We start from the raw sequence: 15062 nt of genomic DNA, 5'->3' as shown, positions 1-15062 counted from the left end.
AATAAGCAGTTAAGCCCAAAATGTATTGTTTTTAAAAGTTTATTTTATTATATTGTATAGATTATATATATTATATAGCAAAACTATCACAAACTTAGTTTCCTTTAGTTTCATTTCAAGTTAGCATGGGAATAACTCCACAGTGCTCGCCCATCAAAAATAAGATATTTGTTTATTTTTGCCGAGGCACATACAAAAGAAAGCGGAAGAAACCAAAACTGCGATTGAACCACGAGTTTAATTACCAAAATAATTACATATACCACTCGTACGCCTTTTTCCACGTGGAAAACGATTCTCGAGCTTTCTTCATTACGATCGGGAGAAGCCGGCTGCACCATCTAGATTCATTTCTAGTGGACGAAAGAGGCGAACTCGTTCGAAATGGGACATCAGTCTACGAATACTACACGGATTTCGACTGCGTCTACGACAGGATTTATTTTTTAGAGAGGCTCCTCAAAGAATGCTTGACTCAGGAAAATTCCACGCAAAGGAACATTTCGCATCCCGATTTGATGGTTCTACACTTTCCCCAACTGAAGGCTCCAACCTACCATGCGGTGTCCATGGGAGATAGTACCCTGCACCTGAATTGGGTTATCTGGCTTTTCGGATTGGTTATACTTATTTGCTGCTGCCTGAAATAAACCCACATGCACAACACAAGCCTTAACATTGGATGTATTTTGCGTTTTTATTGAGTTTTTATATGTATAAAACAATATCTACTCTTTCATTTATTGCTGGCTTTGTATGCTTTTCTCTTCGCTTTTCGTTTAAAACCAATTCTCTTCATACAAATGTTCCTTGATTAAATCGGTCAGCTAATCAATTATCTGCAGGACTTCCTCCGCATTATCGTTGGTGTTCTTCACTTCTCGAAAACAGCGCTGTAACGACAGTATAACGACTTAAGTTTAACCATTGGCTTAACGGACATTTTCTAAACCAAGGTGCTGTTTGTTTGAGTGTAGTATTATCGGATTTTAAGCAGCGCTGCTTGTAAATTTAACTCATAGTTATTATTATTTTTTTGTTTCGTTGCGAAACATTCCTCACAGTTTTACAAATAAAACGAAAGCGATAGTTTCCACTTCAATACTTCAGTTTCAGTGCAAGTTTGATTGCTTCTGTAGGAATCCTTTGCATGAATAGTTTAAATTAATTGGACGCTGTCGTTATTATTAGCAAATGTTCAAAACTTTAACCAATCTCAAAACGAAGCCATTGGCAACTTTTTTTGTCAGCTACGTTTTGAGCTAAAATTATGAACAATCATTTATCATTTTATATATGTCTGCATTGAATTGTTTTGTTGTCAGTTTGAATTTTTTTTTATTTTGTTTTTGTGTTTTTTTTTTGGAAGTTTTTCGTATAAGTTGCTGTTGGTTGGAAAAATAGAAGTATCGGTGTATATGCACTTGACATTGATTTCGTGGGACGTAAACAAATAAGGACTGTGGAAAAGGTTCCTTCTCTGGCGGCCTTATCAGTAGATTGAAGTGGTTGTTGATGGCACAGCGTCATTTGATAGATAGATTTCTTCAGGTGCATTTACATTTACATTTTATATCACAATTTTTTAAATATTATAGGTGTATGTATTTAACAAAATTGGTTTGCATGCTATGCTTTCATTTACGCCCATCAAAAAATGTTGAGCAACTTGCAATGTCAAGAGTTCGTTAGATTTTGGCCCAGTGTAGTTGGCCTTAGTGTGTGTGTGGGTGTCAGTGTAGAGGAGTGTTTGGGGCTTAATTAATATATGTTTCAATAGTTTTTGAAATAATTAACTGAACACAGGTAAACTATTTCCAAGTAATTGGCATATACGCTTACAAAACTGTAAGCTGTAAACAAAATTTAATTTATATTTCAGTTTATCCTGCGTACATGTCAATTTCTTCGAAATAATATTACCAGTGTTTGATTTTTAAGTGTAAATTTCGATTCCAACGGATTGGCGAGCCACTCGAAATTTTGACAATTTAATTAACTTTGTAAACTCAACTTATTGTTGCTGCCCGTTTATCCTTTCCTATAACAATTTTTGTCATGAGAAATAAAAACATACTATACAAATATTAACAATTTTCATTTGTTGTACATGTTGGTATTTGGACCGGGCGTTCAAAAATTATCATCATTTTGACTCAAGAGGCATGGACAAATTTTTTTTTAGAGTACTTAGTATTTAAGCAATTTCACCAAAACAGAAAAGTCGTAAGGGTTTTATGCATCTCTTGACCAAACACTTTTCGTATTCGTTTTTATTTTTCATAATAAAAAATTATACTGCAATATAAATTACAATTTTTCGAATCTTTTTTATAAAAAAAGGTATTTGTTTTCTGTTGTTTTCATCTCGAACGACTGTTTGGCTTGCTTCAAAACAGCGTAGACATTTGCCACTCTCAATTTCCCTCGGCTTCTGTTTTTTCCACTCTGCAGTCCCTTTCTCCTACCACATGAATTCATCACTTTATTATTATCATTTCGTTTTTTTTTTTTTTTTTGGGTTTTTTGTTAACTCTGTTTGCAGTGGCGGAATTATTTGAATTTAAATAGTTTGCGTACACTTTTGCTTGAAACGTTAGTTGTTGAAAAGTTGCACCAAAAAGAATCATAGAACTGGAAAGTTGGTTTTTAGAGAATGTGCGTGAAAAACAGAGTTATCTGTCCAAAATGGACCGACTTGGCCTAACCACTGGCGGTGGCCGGTTCGCAGTACTCGGACAAATCGTTGGCCCGCTGTTGCTGGCGTAGGCGCCGTTGGAGCAGCACACTCTCGCTCGGCGGCGAAAGGCCAATCCTCATATCAGGCAACTCATCCATCAATTGGGTCGCCTGCAAGTGGGCGAAGCGCCCACTGCCAATCCTGGGTTGCTGCGGGACACGCTGGCCCGACGAACGGTTGTGCCGCTGCTGTTCCGGCCCCTGGTTCATGCCGCAACTGCGGGCGTAAACACAATCCTGACGCCAGTTACGAATGTTCGACTGCTCATCAGATGGCGGAGATCCGCCGCTGCCGCTGCCACTGCCACTGCTTCCGGCGCTGTTGTGCCGCGGAGGCGGCTGCATTGGTGGCGCCATTGGAGCAATCTTGTAACCAGCGGCACCGCCGCTGTGCGAGAAGCTCCCCAAGTAATTGCGCTGCTGGTTGCCATGGTGGCCACCTCCGCCTCCGGTGCTAAACGGCGGGCGATACTTGCGATAGTCCGCTGTCGGCTGCTGCTCCTGCGAATGATGGGTGCGATAACGCCAGTTTTCGGTGTGCTGCCTCTGAGGAACGTGATCCGCAGGCTGGTAGCGTGGCACAATGTACCGCTGGTGCAGCTGTCGCTGCTTCCGAGTGTAGGCATTGGAAGGCAGCTGTTGCTTGCTGTGCTCGTGCAGATCCTCCTCCTCATCCTCATCGTAGTCGTCGTCCTCATCGATATCGGCATCCTCGTCGTTCTGATATGCATCGGGGGCAAAGTTAACAGTGCGGCCGGTCTTGCTGTGGTGACCCGCGGTGTGGGATTGGGCTACAGGCTTCTCCTCTTCAGCTGCCTGGCCAAAAGTCGTTCGCATTGTTGTCCCCTCAGCAGCAGTTGTCGGTTTGATTACGTTCGAATCATCTTCCGCTGGGTTATCGGTTGGTGGGCGTGTTGCTGATGCTGCTGGTGTCGATGCTGCTGGCACTGCCGCTGAGTTGACAACAATATTTGCAGTCTCATAAATTTCAGGTAGCTTTTCATTTAAATCACTAATACTATCCAATAGTTTAACATCATCATCTTCAATTGCATCGCCAGTTTGCCAGTTGTTAATGTGTGTAGTAGTCATAACTGGTGTTTGCTGCTTGTTATTATCGGTGATGGTAGTAGCACTAATATCACTTGATGGTCCTTGCTTCTTAGCCCCATCAACATCATCCTGCTGTATTTCCTCCTTCTTCTCCTCATCATGCTGCTGCATTATCTCATTCTCCTCCTTCTGCGCATCTTTGCGCATTATGGTGAGCTTAGCAAATTCGCTTTGCTGAGTTTTTTCCTCCAAATCCATATTATCCATAATAAGGTCCTCCCTTATATACCCACCGTTATCGTCCTGTGGCTTCGATTTCTCCACATTGGTCTCGCCAACTTGCTCCACGTAAGCTTTCGTTAGCTTTAGATTGTCAGCTTGAGTTTCCTCCTTTGGTTCATCCTCGAACTCCTCCTCCTCGACTATATCATCGACGCGCTGCTGCTGCTCATACAAATAGTCGTCGCCTTCGTCCTCGTCCAATTCGCGCCAATAATGCTTATAGTGCTGATAGTCCTCATTCTCTCCATCCTCATCTTCCACATCGTCGCCCTCGCTTCCGCTCTGACGCCTATAGTGATCCTCACTAAGCGCCTCCTGGCGCTGTTGCATCTCACGCCGCTGCTGATATTCCCTCGTTGACCTCGCCCACTCATCGTCATCATCATCGTCGATGCGGCCAAAAGCCTCGAGAGCTTCATCGTCGTCATCTTCCTCATGAACGTTTAAAGTCTTAAAGCCCCCGCTATTCGGATAAATTGCAGATGCATTGCGAGAAGCATTTCGGGAAGACTGACGGCTATTAGCCCGCTGACCGTGCATTGAGGACATACGCCCTCCGTAGCTGCACAAGGAGGCAGCGGGATTGCGCTGCGAGCGATTGCGAGTGTAATGGCCCGGCGGCTTGGGATTGTAGTTTTCATCGCTATAGGCGTCCATGTAGGCCTGCGATGGCTGGTAGATATTAGGACGCTCTTTCATATAATCGTAGCGCATCGAGAAATGCTGTAGGACCACGCGCTTGACGGCCATGGCAGATTCGGCAAACTGCGAGATTTCCCTTGCCGACTGGTGATTGCTGCAAATGAAATACGAAAACCCAAATTATTTCTGGGAATCAATGGTAATATAATTTGTCTAATTACCGTCGGATGTTACTGGGCGTTTGCAGAGCCTTGTGGCGCCTGGCATGCTTGTTGGCCGGTGGCTCGTGCTCGCACATACGAATCCAAGGGTGATTCAACACTGCCTCGGCGCTGAGGCGTTTTGCAGCCTGCTTGACGAGCAGGTTAGAAATTAGATCCTTGGCCTCATCGCTGACATCGTGCCACTCGGCCTCCGGGAAAGAAAAGTGTCCTAAACAATAGTAATATTATGATATTAATACTAATAATGATAATAACACTAGTATCCACGAACCTTCTTGTATGGACTCGAAAAGCAGCTCCTGGCACGTGCGACAGTTTTCACCGCGATTCCAGCCGCAATCCTCACCACAGTTGCCCGAAAATGGCGGATAGCCGCAGAGCAAGATGTAAGCTATGACTCCCAAGGACCACAAATCGCACCTCTTATCGTAATAGTGTGCCTCGCCCACAAACAAATCGACCACTTCCGGAGCCATAAACTCGGCACTGCCAACCTAAAAATTAAGTAATTGCATTTAGTATTTATAATCAAAAGTCATCAATAATTTCCGACTTACTGGTGTCAATAACTGGGGAGTGGCTGCTGGCGACGAGATATCCGTGGTGAACTTAATCCCCGAACCCAAATCAAAGTCGCAAATCTTGATTGGGCACAGCGAATCCGTCTTGACACACAGAATATTCTCCGGCTTGAGATCACGATGGGCAATGCCCTTCTTGTGCAGAAAATCGAGTCCGGAGGCGATCTCCTTGATTATCTGCGAAGCCTCGTGCTCAGAAAAGCAAATGTGCTCCTGAATGCGCGTTAGCAATGGACCACCGTTGATCTTCTCGAATACCAGGTAGAACTTTTCGTCATCCTCGAAGAATTCGATCAGTTGCAAGATGCCCAAATGGCCCTGGCAGTGATGGAATGTCTCCACTTCGCGAAATACACGTGCACGCGCATGTCCCGGTATCTTATCGATCACCTTCACGGCGTACTCCAGATCGGTGTAGATGTTAACGCAAGTTTGCACCGATGCGTAGGCTCCCTCGCCAAGAATCTCGCCAGTCAGCTTGTACAGCTCTAGTGGGCGAAAAGAATAATTTAGATAATGCACCCTGTCAGCTAATCTCTGACCCCCATACTCACCCTGAAAGGTTGACGAATGTAGAGAGGAGCTGATGCGTTTCTTGCGCCGCTTCTTCTGCATCTCCTCCTTGTGCCTGTTAAGCTCCGCCTGGCGTTCCATCTCGGTCATGTTGGGCGCCTCGCTGGACTCATTGCCCGACACGTCCTCGCTGCTGTAGCGCGTCAGCTCATTCTGTCCGTCTGTAAAAAACAAAATGCGACAATTTTATTAAATAAAGTTTCGAATTAAATTCGCTCCGACCCTTTGACTTCTGCATTCTAGCTGGTAATAAGCGGATAGTCTAGCTCTATATCGAAATACGATCGGCGTTACAAGTACCATTGTATGATATGGTATGGTATGAGCTTTTTATCAAAAACATTCACCATATTTGCATGGCTATTTTTTTTTTTGCATTTATCAATGTATAAAAATAATAATGAGGGAATATAAATAAAATAAGAAATACTCGTACTTTTGCACTAACTGCGTAGAAAGCAAATCGCGTGTCGTAAACAAGTCGCCGCAAGTGTGCATAAATATGTAAAATAAATAATGAGAAAACAGCCGCAAACAGGCCGCTATATAGAAAACTTCTGGTTGGAATCGTTCAGAGCTAGGCCTGTGCCTGGAGCTAATCCCAAGATCGGAGGAGTATAAGCAAGGGGGCCGAGGACCGGCGATCAGCTTGATTGAGTGTGTGCCTGTTCTTCAATTGTTGTCAATAGCCCGGTCACTATTTATAAAGTCCACGACGGCTGCACCAGGGCGATATCTTTTGGTGGATCTAGCTGGTCGACTAAAGAACTAATACATAAGCCTGGAGTCACGTCGCATTGTAAATAAGTATCGCTTCATTGCAGTTATTGGGTGGAGTACTCTACAGCAGAAATCGCTGAGGATTCAACGACTTTAGGGTACAGTTACTCTTCTTTTGTAAGGGTGTTTTAAATATCCGTCTCACTGTCAAATATAGTATATGTATTAACTTCTTGTTCCGTCATCTTTCAAATGAATGTCCAATTTATATGCAGTGTGGTCCTCCCATCTCAACCACCCACACGTTTCGTGATTCGTCGCACGCTTTCCGTTCTATTCTAAATATAAAATTTGGCCTATTTGTTGGTCAGCTTTAATTGTTATCAATTGCGTAAATATAAACGCCGAGACAACAGAAACAAACGCGGCGTTCAAACTCTTTTGCATTTCTCTTGTTTATCGAAATGGACTCTTTCACAAACGCCCGCCGAATATTCTGCGCATTTAATTATTAATGTATGTATGTATGTATGTTATTTTTCGCCAAATCATTTGGTTTTGATGATCAAGAGATATGTGAGTGTGCTGAAGACGTGTGTATTTTTGTTTAAATTGCATAAACAATTTCCGCAGTTCCGGCACAAAATGTCCGTGCTTGACGTCGGCAAAACACATCATCCGATCCCTTCAGATGCAAGTCGATAAGGTGATGACGACAATAGGCATTTGATGAAACGCCCTTACAACATTTCATCAGCGGCTAGACAAGCGTTAACGAGCCAAACCAACTTATGTAAAAGAACCTGATACGAACGAAAACCTAGGAAAATATTTTCATGGTTTGCCGGCCGGCTTTTCAGATGCCTCTTTATGTGTGTACTTGTGTAAAGTTTTATTTAATTTTGGAAAGCTTCTATACTCGTTACAAAGTAAATTTCATTATGAAGTAAACTTGATTTATTTAAACAACAATTGCACATGGCCCTTAGAAGTTTATAACAATGTACATACATACATATCGATGTATACAATTTTGTTATGCATTGCTTTAAAAAACTTCCAATTGGAATCGAGATCAGACTTGGGTTCTTTAAAGTTTAAAAGTTTAACCGAGATGAAGGACAGTTCGCCTACAGGTGCAAAGCTATGAAAAAACAAAAGCTAGCAGATAATGCAAAGCTGAAAACAAAACAAGAATCGAAAGCGTCTAGAGAAAAACCTTGAGAAATTTCAATTTTAAGGCTTCGCGCAAACATTATCGAAGCCAGTGCCATAATAAGTTATCAAATGTCTAGGTAGGAAACGCAAAATAATACGGTGGCCACTCGATTAGTGAATAAACAAAAGGTTGATAAGACGGGCGAACTACGCAAAAAGCGAGCAAAGCAAAAGGTTTGCTTTTGGCACTTAACTTTGCCGATTTCAATTCAAATAATGCCAGTGGAATGAAAAAAAAAGGGGGAGGAGAAACAACATGCGGTCGCACATGAGGAGCTTTTAGTAAATAGAGAGCAGTGGAGAGTAGGGAGGAAGAGGAAGATAAGGTGGGTCCGTTTCTTTCTCGCTCTCATTTGTGGTATTACTTCATGGCAGGGTGAAAGTGCGACAGAGGGCACTTCGAATAAATTCCCAATTAGCAGCGCTTAACATCTGCAAGCTGTGACGTCAGATCTAATTCTAGGCAAAAAGAAGTTACAGTTTTATATAAATACATATTAATTTTTTAACTGAAATGCCTTTTAATTGTTATTTTAAAAATTTTTGTTTTGTTAAAATTTGTATTCATCCTACATTTAAAGACACACACATAAGGAAAAAGTATTCTTTTGGAATATAGCCAATTAACTAAATATTACTAAAAGAAAATTTAACCAATTGGTTTATTAGTTTCCTTGCGAAAGGTCTAGAATGCTAAAGAGTTGCTTCCCCATCAACTCACTCTCTTCTTAAGCCACCTTCTTCTCTTGCCAGCATGAATTCACGGGCATAGGCACTCACACACATGCACACACCACACACGTACGCTATCTGCACGCATGTGTTTGTGTGCTGTAAAGAAGCAGAAAATTATTGCGCAGCAAATGAAATTGTAAAAGCGAAAAAATGTATGAAAATGGCGAGAGAACCAGAACATAACGTATGACAATAAAAAATATGATGTGCGGAATTAAATTAGAGAATAACCAAATGGGATTTATTACATAGTTATTATACATAAAATGTATATCAAGGTCGTTTTAGTTTTCTTAACGGTTGGAAATAATTAAAAATCAGTTTTTAAAAGACAATAGACAAGCCTAAAATGTAATTGCTATTAACAGCCTGTAAAATGTAGCGGAAACTTGTTCGAACAAAAAACAATAACAAAAATGCAAAAACCGGCATTTCGAAACGTTTCCCCTCACACACAGATGCACATGCCCGTCATGTTGTGTGGGTGCGAGTGAGCAAATCTCTGTGTGTGTGCTAAAGTTCTCTCATCTCATTTCGGTCCTAGATTTTGTTTTTGTTGTTGTTGTTGTATTTACCCAACATGTTTGCTGCTGTTGTTGCTGCTGCTGCTGTTCGCCTTTTAATCGCAACGCAATTTGTCTAAGCAACGCCCGTTCTGCTGCTTGTTCTTCTTCTGGGCGGCACGTTTTTTGCAATGCGTAGATAAAACCGCCTGCTTTCGATATTATATTGCTCCCCGTCGATATTGTATTGCTTTAGTTTCAGTTTAGTTGTTTGTTTTATTGCGATATCGGGCTAATTTTAACCCTATTCAGGTTGGATCATCTTTGATTTAAAGTACAACACTTTTCCCTTTTCGTTCGACGAAAACGAAAACAACAATCTGCACGCTGAATGATTGTTATTATAGGGAAGCACACGGAAAATTGTTCAGATCAAATGGCCGGGAATTTCGTATTGGATTTGTTTCGCGTGAATGAGTGTGTATAAGTTTAGTACCGGCGACTTTGGGTGTGCGGCGAAAACCAATTGGTCAAAAAAGTGAATTTGAAAGAAATGGAAAAAACACGGACAAATCTTTGCGGACCTACGTCGCGCGGCGCCAACGAGGAAAGAATCAAATTCAAACACGCGCCCGCTTTCGGGGGAGCGACAAAAACCGAAAACTACCGCAGTGCGCGAAGAGCGAAAAAAGCTCCAAAGAGCGGTGGGTGACGAACGAAGAGAGCGGCCGAAACGAGAGCGAGAGTTGTTGTAACAAACAGACATCTACAAACAGTAGAGGTTGGAAAGATAGTGCCCCGCATAGGGTATCAACAAACTATTCATCTTTATGACAAATCAAGTTGGACCAAAACAGCAGGGAAGCCAGTTTATACATTGTAAATCTGCAACACAACGTTTTTATTACTATGACCTGTGCTGTATTTATATATTTTTTGATACGTGTTTGCAAGGGTAGCAAAAAACATACATTGTATGTTCATATGTATGTACAAGCATAGATACATAGTTAGATGGTATGGGGCATAACCTGCTCAATAATTGCGAGTGTCGAACGACCAGAAATATTGTTCGTTACAGGACAGCGAAAACAAAACCCCGATCTCTTGCTTACAAACAAATTTAAAAAAAAACAGCCCGGAAGAGAAACGCCTTTGGTTGCAAAAATCCGGTTTCAAATCGAATGCACAGCAATTACCGGCCATGTTTATTCATCGAGTTAGTCGATATAAATTCATATTTGTTGAGAACTCGATGGCAAAAAGAAAACATTGGCTTTGTGTTTGCCGATGGAGATCTTGGTCTTTGAGAGGTGCAAATATTGACACACTAGTTTAGGCCAGATTATGGAATGGAGGTAACCGATACCGATACCAATACCTCCAACGATACCTGTGTTATCACACAACCTGGCCAATAAGCCCACGCACACCAACGCATCGGCGGCGGAAAGAGAGCGGCGATAAAGCCACATCATTCATTGGACACAGAACCAGTTTTCACAAGAAGTAGCTTTGTGGTTGTGGCCGACACGCCGCAAGCAAAACAAAAACAGCAACAGGAAAAACAATAACAAAGCGACAGACCGAGAAGCAGAAGGTGGCCGAAAAAGAGCCAGTGGTAGAGGATTAAGAGAGCGGCACTGGAAAAGACCGGTGCGCAAGAGCGTTACATGATGCAATTAAGCTCTTGTAAAAAGAGAGTACACAGGTAGAAAAATGGTTGTAGTATTTGGATTTGAGCGGATAGAACTTAGTTTTAGAAAGGTACACAATTTAAAAGTACTTTATCGAACATCCTAATGCTTTGATTTGTAGTTCTTTTGAACTAAAACAGTTATTTTTCTTTCAGTGCAGAGAGCCCTGCTCCATTGTTTTTGTCCGTTTTGCGATACCGAATCGCACGTAGGCCGAAAATGTCGTGAAAGACGGGAGCGAGGGAGAGAGACATACTCCAACACCAAAGCAGTATGGAAGGTGGTGTGATGTGCGCGAGTTCTGTTTAAAAGCAAACAAGTGGAAAGGACAAACAGCAAAACAAAAACTACATTTAACATGCTTTGTTTTCGTTTTTGCACAGTAAACAACAACATATGCCTCTGGGGATTCAGCTGACGTTTTTTCCGCTGCGGCATTGCCAAAGCTAAAAAATAAATTTCTCTCGCAGGGCTTTTGCGCAAGGGAGAGAGACAGAGACCAAGATATGGATGGGCTGATTTCATGAATCGGAGGAGGCTGCACGTAGGCACCACTGACTGTCCTCCAAACAGCCTCGTTAGAATGAAAACTTCTTGATAATAGGTTTGGTTCGGTGGGGGAAAACAAGCTTTCAGCTGGTGGGCCCCGCCTGACAGCGTTTTCCACTCAGTTGATTGCAGCTGCAAAATCCTCTCCAGCAAAACTCCTAATGGGAGCAGACAAACATATGTGTGGGAGGCCACGCTCTCATCGGTGGTTCTGCTTTAAACAGTTCGTTCGTCCGCTTTGTTTCGACGTTCTATTTTGGGCTGCAACGAACGTCACCAAGTGCAATAAACGTCATGAAGGTTATAATCGTACCGTATGTGGCTGCAGCTTTGGAAGTTTGTTCACATTTCACCGCGCTCGCTGCATTTCGAGCACGAATACGCATTTGAACACGAGTGCCAGTGCATTACGCTCAATCGATCAGCCATCATGAGTCATTTTCCATTTCCATTAACTGCCTGCACACGCTCAATTTCTCGGTCTCAGCTAGCTGGCACAGATACTCGTGCCATCTCCCTCTCTTCGCTTCATCGCCGGCAGCTGCTGCTCTTTGTTGGTGTTGGTGGAATAGCAGGGAAAAGGAACAGCTAGGAAGAAAAGTTTGGAATACCCTTGTGCTTGGAATGTTCCACTAGAACATGTCCCAAAATGCATAACCATATTTGTACAAGCTACCAGCTTTATACGAACTTATAATCCCTAATTGCAGAGTGTATGAAATGGTAAAGATTTTTACATCAAACATTTACCTATATGGATTTGATTATTCTCAGAAACAGCTCACTTATGCACAGTCTTATAGGATATGGGATATACATAAGTGGATTTCAGTGGTCTACCTGGTATATTTACACAATAATCTGTCATGCTTCATAAGATTATCTTTAATAAACACAAAGTATGGACTAGACGTAGACTTTAATCATTATCTAAACGAAAACAAACTTCTAGCTTAACCTTCAGTTAGGATATGCTTAAATAGTGGATTAAGTTGATCTTTGTCAATATTATTAAAAAGCATATATGAAATCCCACATATAATTAAGAACTTGTATACAATAATAACACATCCAGTGATGGTTATAAAATCCAGATGCTGGAATACCCCTCAAATTAGGGCACACACCCACTACATATGTATATTTCGCTTAATGGCCCCAGTCGCATGATGCAATGTGGTTCTCTTGGCGAAACAGAACAACTGTAAACACCCCACGGACTGTTGGCGGGAGGAAGGGAAGTGAAGGAAAGGGGAGTGGGTGGTGGGGCTGGGGTTGGGCGCCGGCAGGCAGACAGCATGCATGTTCTCGAACATTGTGTGACGTCAAGGAAATACACTGACAACCGGTGCGCAGTGTGGCCCAGTCAATGCTCCCTAGTTCGCTCGATTGATTAGCAAGGGTAAACGAATCGAAAGTGCTGCCGATAACTGAGACTAGAATGGAGGGAATGATGGTGGAGGAGCAACAATGGTCGGTTCTGTACCCCCGGTTGGTAGTCCAGTAGTAGTAGTATGTTACGGAACTTCCGAAACGGAACTTCTTAAAACTGCTGCAGGCGATACAAATCAACAAATAGTCATAAATATTACAATAAACCATTGCTTTTCAGTAGAACTATCCTATAACTCGCGTTATAACTTTTGTTTTACCACAATTAGGAGTTATAATTTACATTCCACTATTAATGGAGAACTGCGTTTTGTAGATACATTTTAAAAAAGCAGATAACGTTCGTCATATTGTCAAAATAATAATGACTAATTCAGTAAATTATAAGCTACACCCTAAGCTTTATTTTGGCATGCAAATAACATTTGCCTATCAGATATACTATAAATTTAGGCAACACACCATTTTGCAACGCAGTTTCAACTGAGATAGGTAAAATTCCAATTGGTTCCTGCCAAAATCCACAGTCAGAGCTAATATTTGCGATCATTTCATCATTCTGTTAACAAGTTTCCTATTTAAAATTAAACTGGTGACACACGAAGCGCTTTAGAAGTATAAAGTCTTTTCGTGTGCTATTGGGATAAGATTCTTAGAGATTAGGTTCCTAGGAGGTTCCGCCCCATGTTCTGGAAACCCACATGTTGCCCAGAACCATTCAAAGTGCTCACCTGACTGACTCTGGCTGCAGCTGTTGTCCGTGTTGCTGCAGGAAATGCCGCTGCTACTCCGGATGCCGCTGTCCCCAGATCCACGGGGGTGATTGTTGTTGTTGTTGTTGCTTGCATTGGCAGCAGAGGCAGCTGTCCCGGACTTGTGCTCCTCCAGCTCCACCATGTTGTTGCTGTTGGTGGTAGTGGTGTTGTTGTTGTTGGACTGTACGGTGCTCCTGGACGCGATTAGAGGGAGACAGGTAGAGTGCTTCCAAGCTGGAAAAGGGTTTACGGTTACGCCGCGGCCAGCTGCAGTGCGTAGTGCAACAAATGAGCAGCAGTTTCTCGCTCTCTCGCTCTCCCTCTCTTCTTGTTCAGCTCATTCAAAATGGTGGCCGCCTATGGGATGTTTTTTGTTTTCCGTTTTTGTTCTTCTCCTCTAGTTTTTAATCCAATTGCCAAGAATTGCGGCGGTTGATGAAAAAACTGATTTAATTCTGCTGCAGATGCTCCTCTCTCTCCTCGCGCGCGCTCTCTCTCCCTCTATCTCTCTCTATTTATTCTTCGTTGGTCAAGTTTGGTGGTTGAGTCGTCGTCGTCGTCGTTGGTGTTGCTGCTGTTGTTGTAATCGATGGCTGCTGCTGATTTCTCTCATTACACAGGCGAAAAAGCTCAAGCAAAAAATGGGGTTTATCTATTTGCACCGCTTTTTTTCGGTTATCTGACTTGGTTTTATTTTCTGCGCTATTTTGTGTGTTTTTTGTTGTTTTGCGTTTCACCTTCTCTTTGTGGGCTTGGCTGTGCAGTGGTGCTATTGCTGTTGCTGTGTTGCTGCTGTTGTTGTAGTTGTAGTTGAGATGGCTGTAGTAGTGGTGGTGGTGGTGCAAAGGTAGTTCTATTTTATTTTCTGGGGCTGGTGTGGCGGTGGAGTTGGTCGTTAAAATTTCCTCTGCTGATTACAACACAAAAAAAATCGCTGAATAGCGGACAAAAGCCGTTTTCTTTGCGTATTTCGCTTTAAGTTTCCTTCCCAGCTACCGATCCATTTTCAAAGTTCGAATGATTCCGACGAATGACGACGAATTGTTCGGTGTGGCCGGAGCTGCCATTTTGGTGGGGCCGTTTTTCGGGGCAACGAAAATACCACACTACGCTGGCGATACTAAGGTTTTTCGCTTCCAATGCAGTATGGCTACTCTACCAAGGTATGGTGATGAACTTCGCTGTTTGCTTGGTGGCTGAACTCGCTAAATTACAGTGGGGTGGCAACGCCCTCATGGTTTCTACATGTATTTTACTTGACGAAGTGTAAACGCTTTTGGCGGTTCTTTTAAAATTCCTTTAGTCGACTATGGAAGTAATTATCTCCATGTTCATAAAGTTTTTAATTATTCAAGCAGTGCTTAAAAATGATTCAAGTTAACAAGTTGAAAACTATTAG

The 15062-nt window shown here is 42.3% G+C and overlaps 2 protein-coding genes across 3 annotated transcripts; one reads left to right on the top strand and one right to left on the bottom strand.

Moving 5' to 3' along the window:
- The first annotated feature begins 97 nt into the window (after positions 1 to 97).
- Positions 98 to 683, top strand: LOC26535403. Its single transcript, XM_015192842.2, has one exon. It carries the CDS (start codon positions 126 to 128, stop codon positions 648 to 650), a length of 525 nt encoding a protein of 174 aa, XP_015048328.1. The 5' UTR covers positions 98 to 125; the 3' UTR covers positions 651 to 683.
- A 1550-nt stretch (positions 684 to 2233) lies between these two features.
- LOC6537394 (probable serine/threonine-protein kinase MARK-C) lies at positions 2234 to 14702 on the bottom strand. 2 transcript variants are annotated; one of them, XM_002097914.3, is made up of 6 exons: positions 13640 to 14702; positions 6076 to 6255; positions 5498 to 6009; positions 5212 to 5434; positions 4938 to 5148; positions 2234 to 4870 (listed from the first exon to the last, which is right to left on the bottom strand). In XM_002097914.3, exons 1-6 carry the CDS (start codon positions 13803 to 13805, stop codon positions 2704 to 2706), a joined length of 3459 nt encoding a protein of 1152 aa, XP_002097950.1. In that variant the 5' UTR covers positions 13806 to 14702; the 3' UTR covers positions 2234 to 2703. The 2 variants fall into 2 exon arrangements, with proteins under 2 accessions (XP_002097950.1, XP_015048327.1); XM_015192841.2 differs by lacking the exon at positions 13640 to 14702 and adding an exon at positions 9343 to 9869.
- Positions 14703 to 15062: the final 360 nt, after the last annotated feature.

The sequence above is a fragment of the Drosophila yakuba genome, chromosome 3R (genome assembly GCF_016746365.2).
Source record: "Drosophila yakuba strain Tai18E2 chromosome 3R, Prin_Dyak_Tai18E2_2.1, whole genome shotgun sequence".
NCBI lineage: Eukaryota > Metazoa > Arthropoda > Insecta > Diptera > Drosophilidae > Drosophila > Drosophila yakuba.
This window is presented reverse-complemented; position numbering and strand designations above follow the sequence as displayed.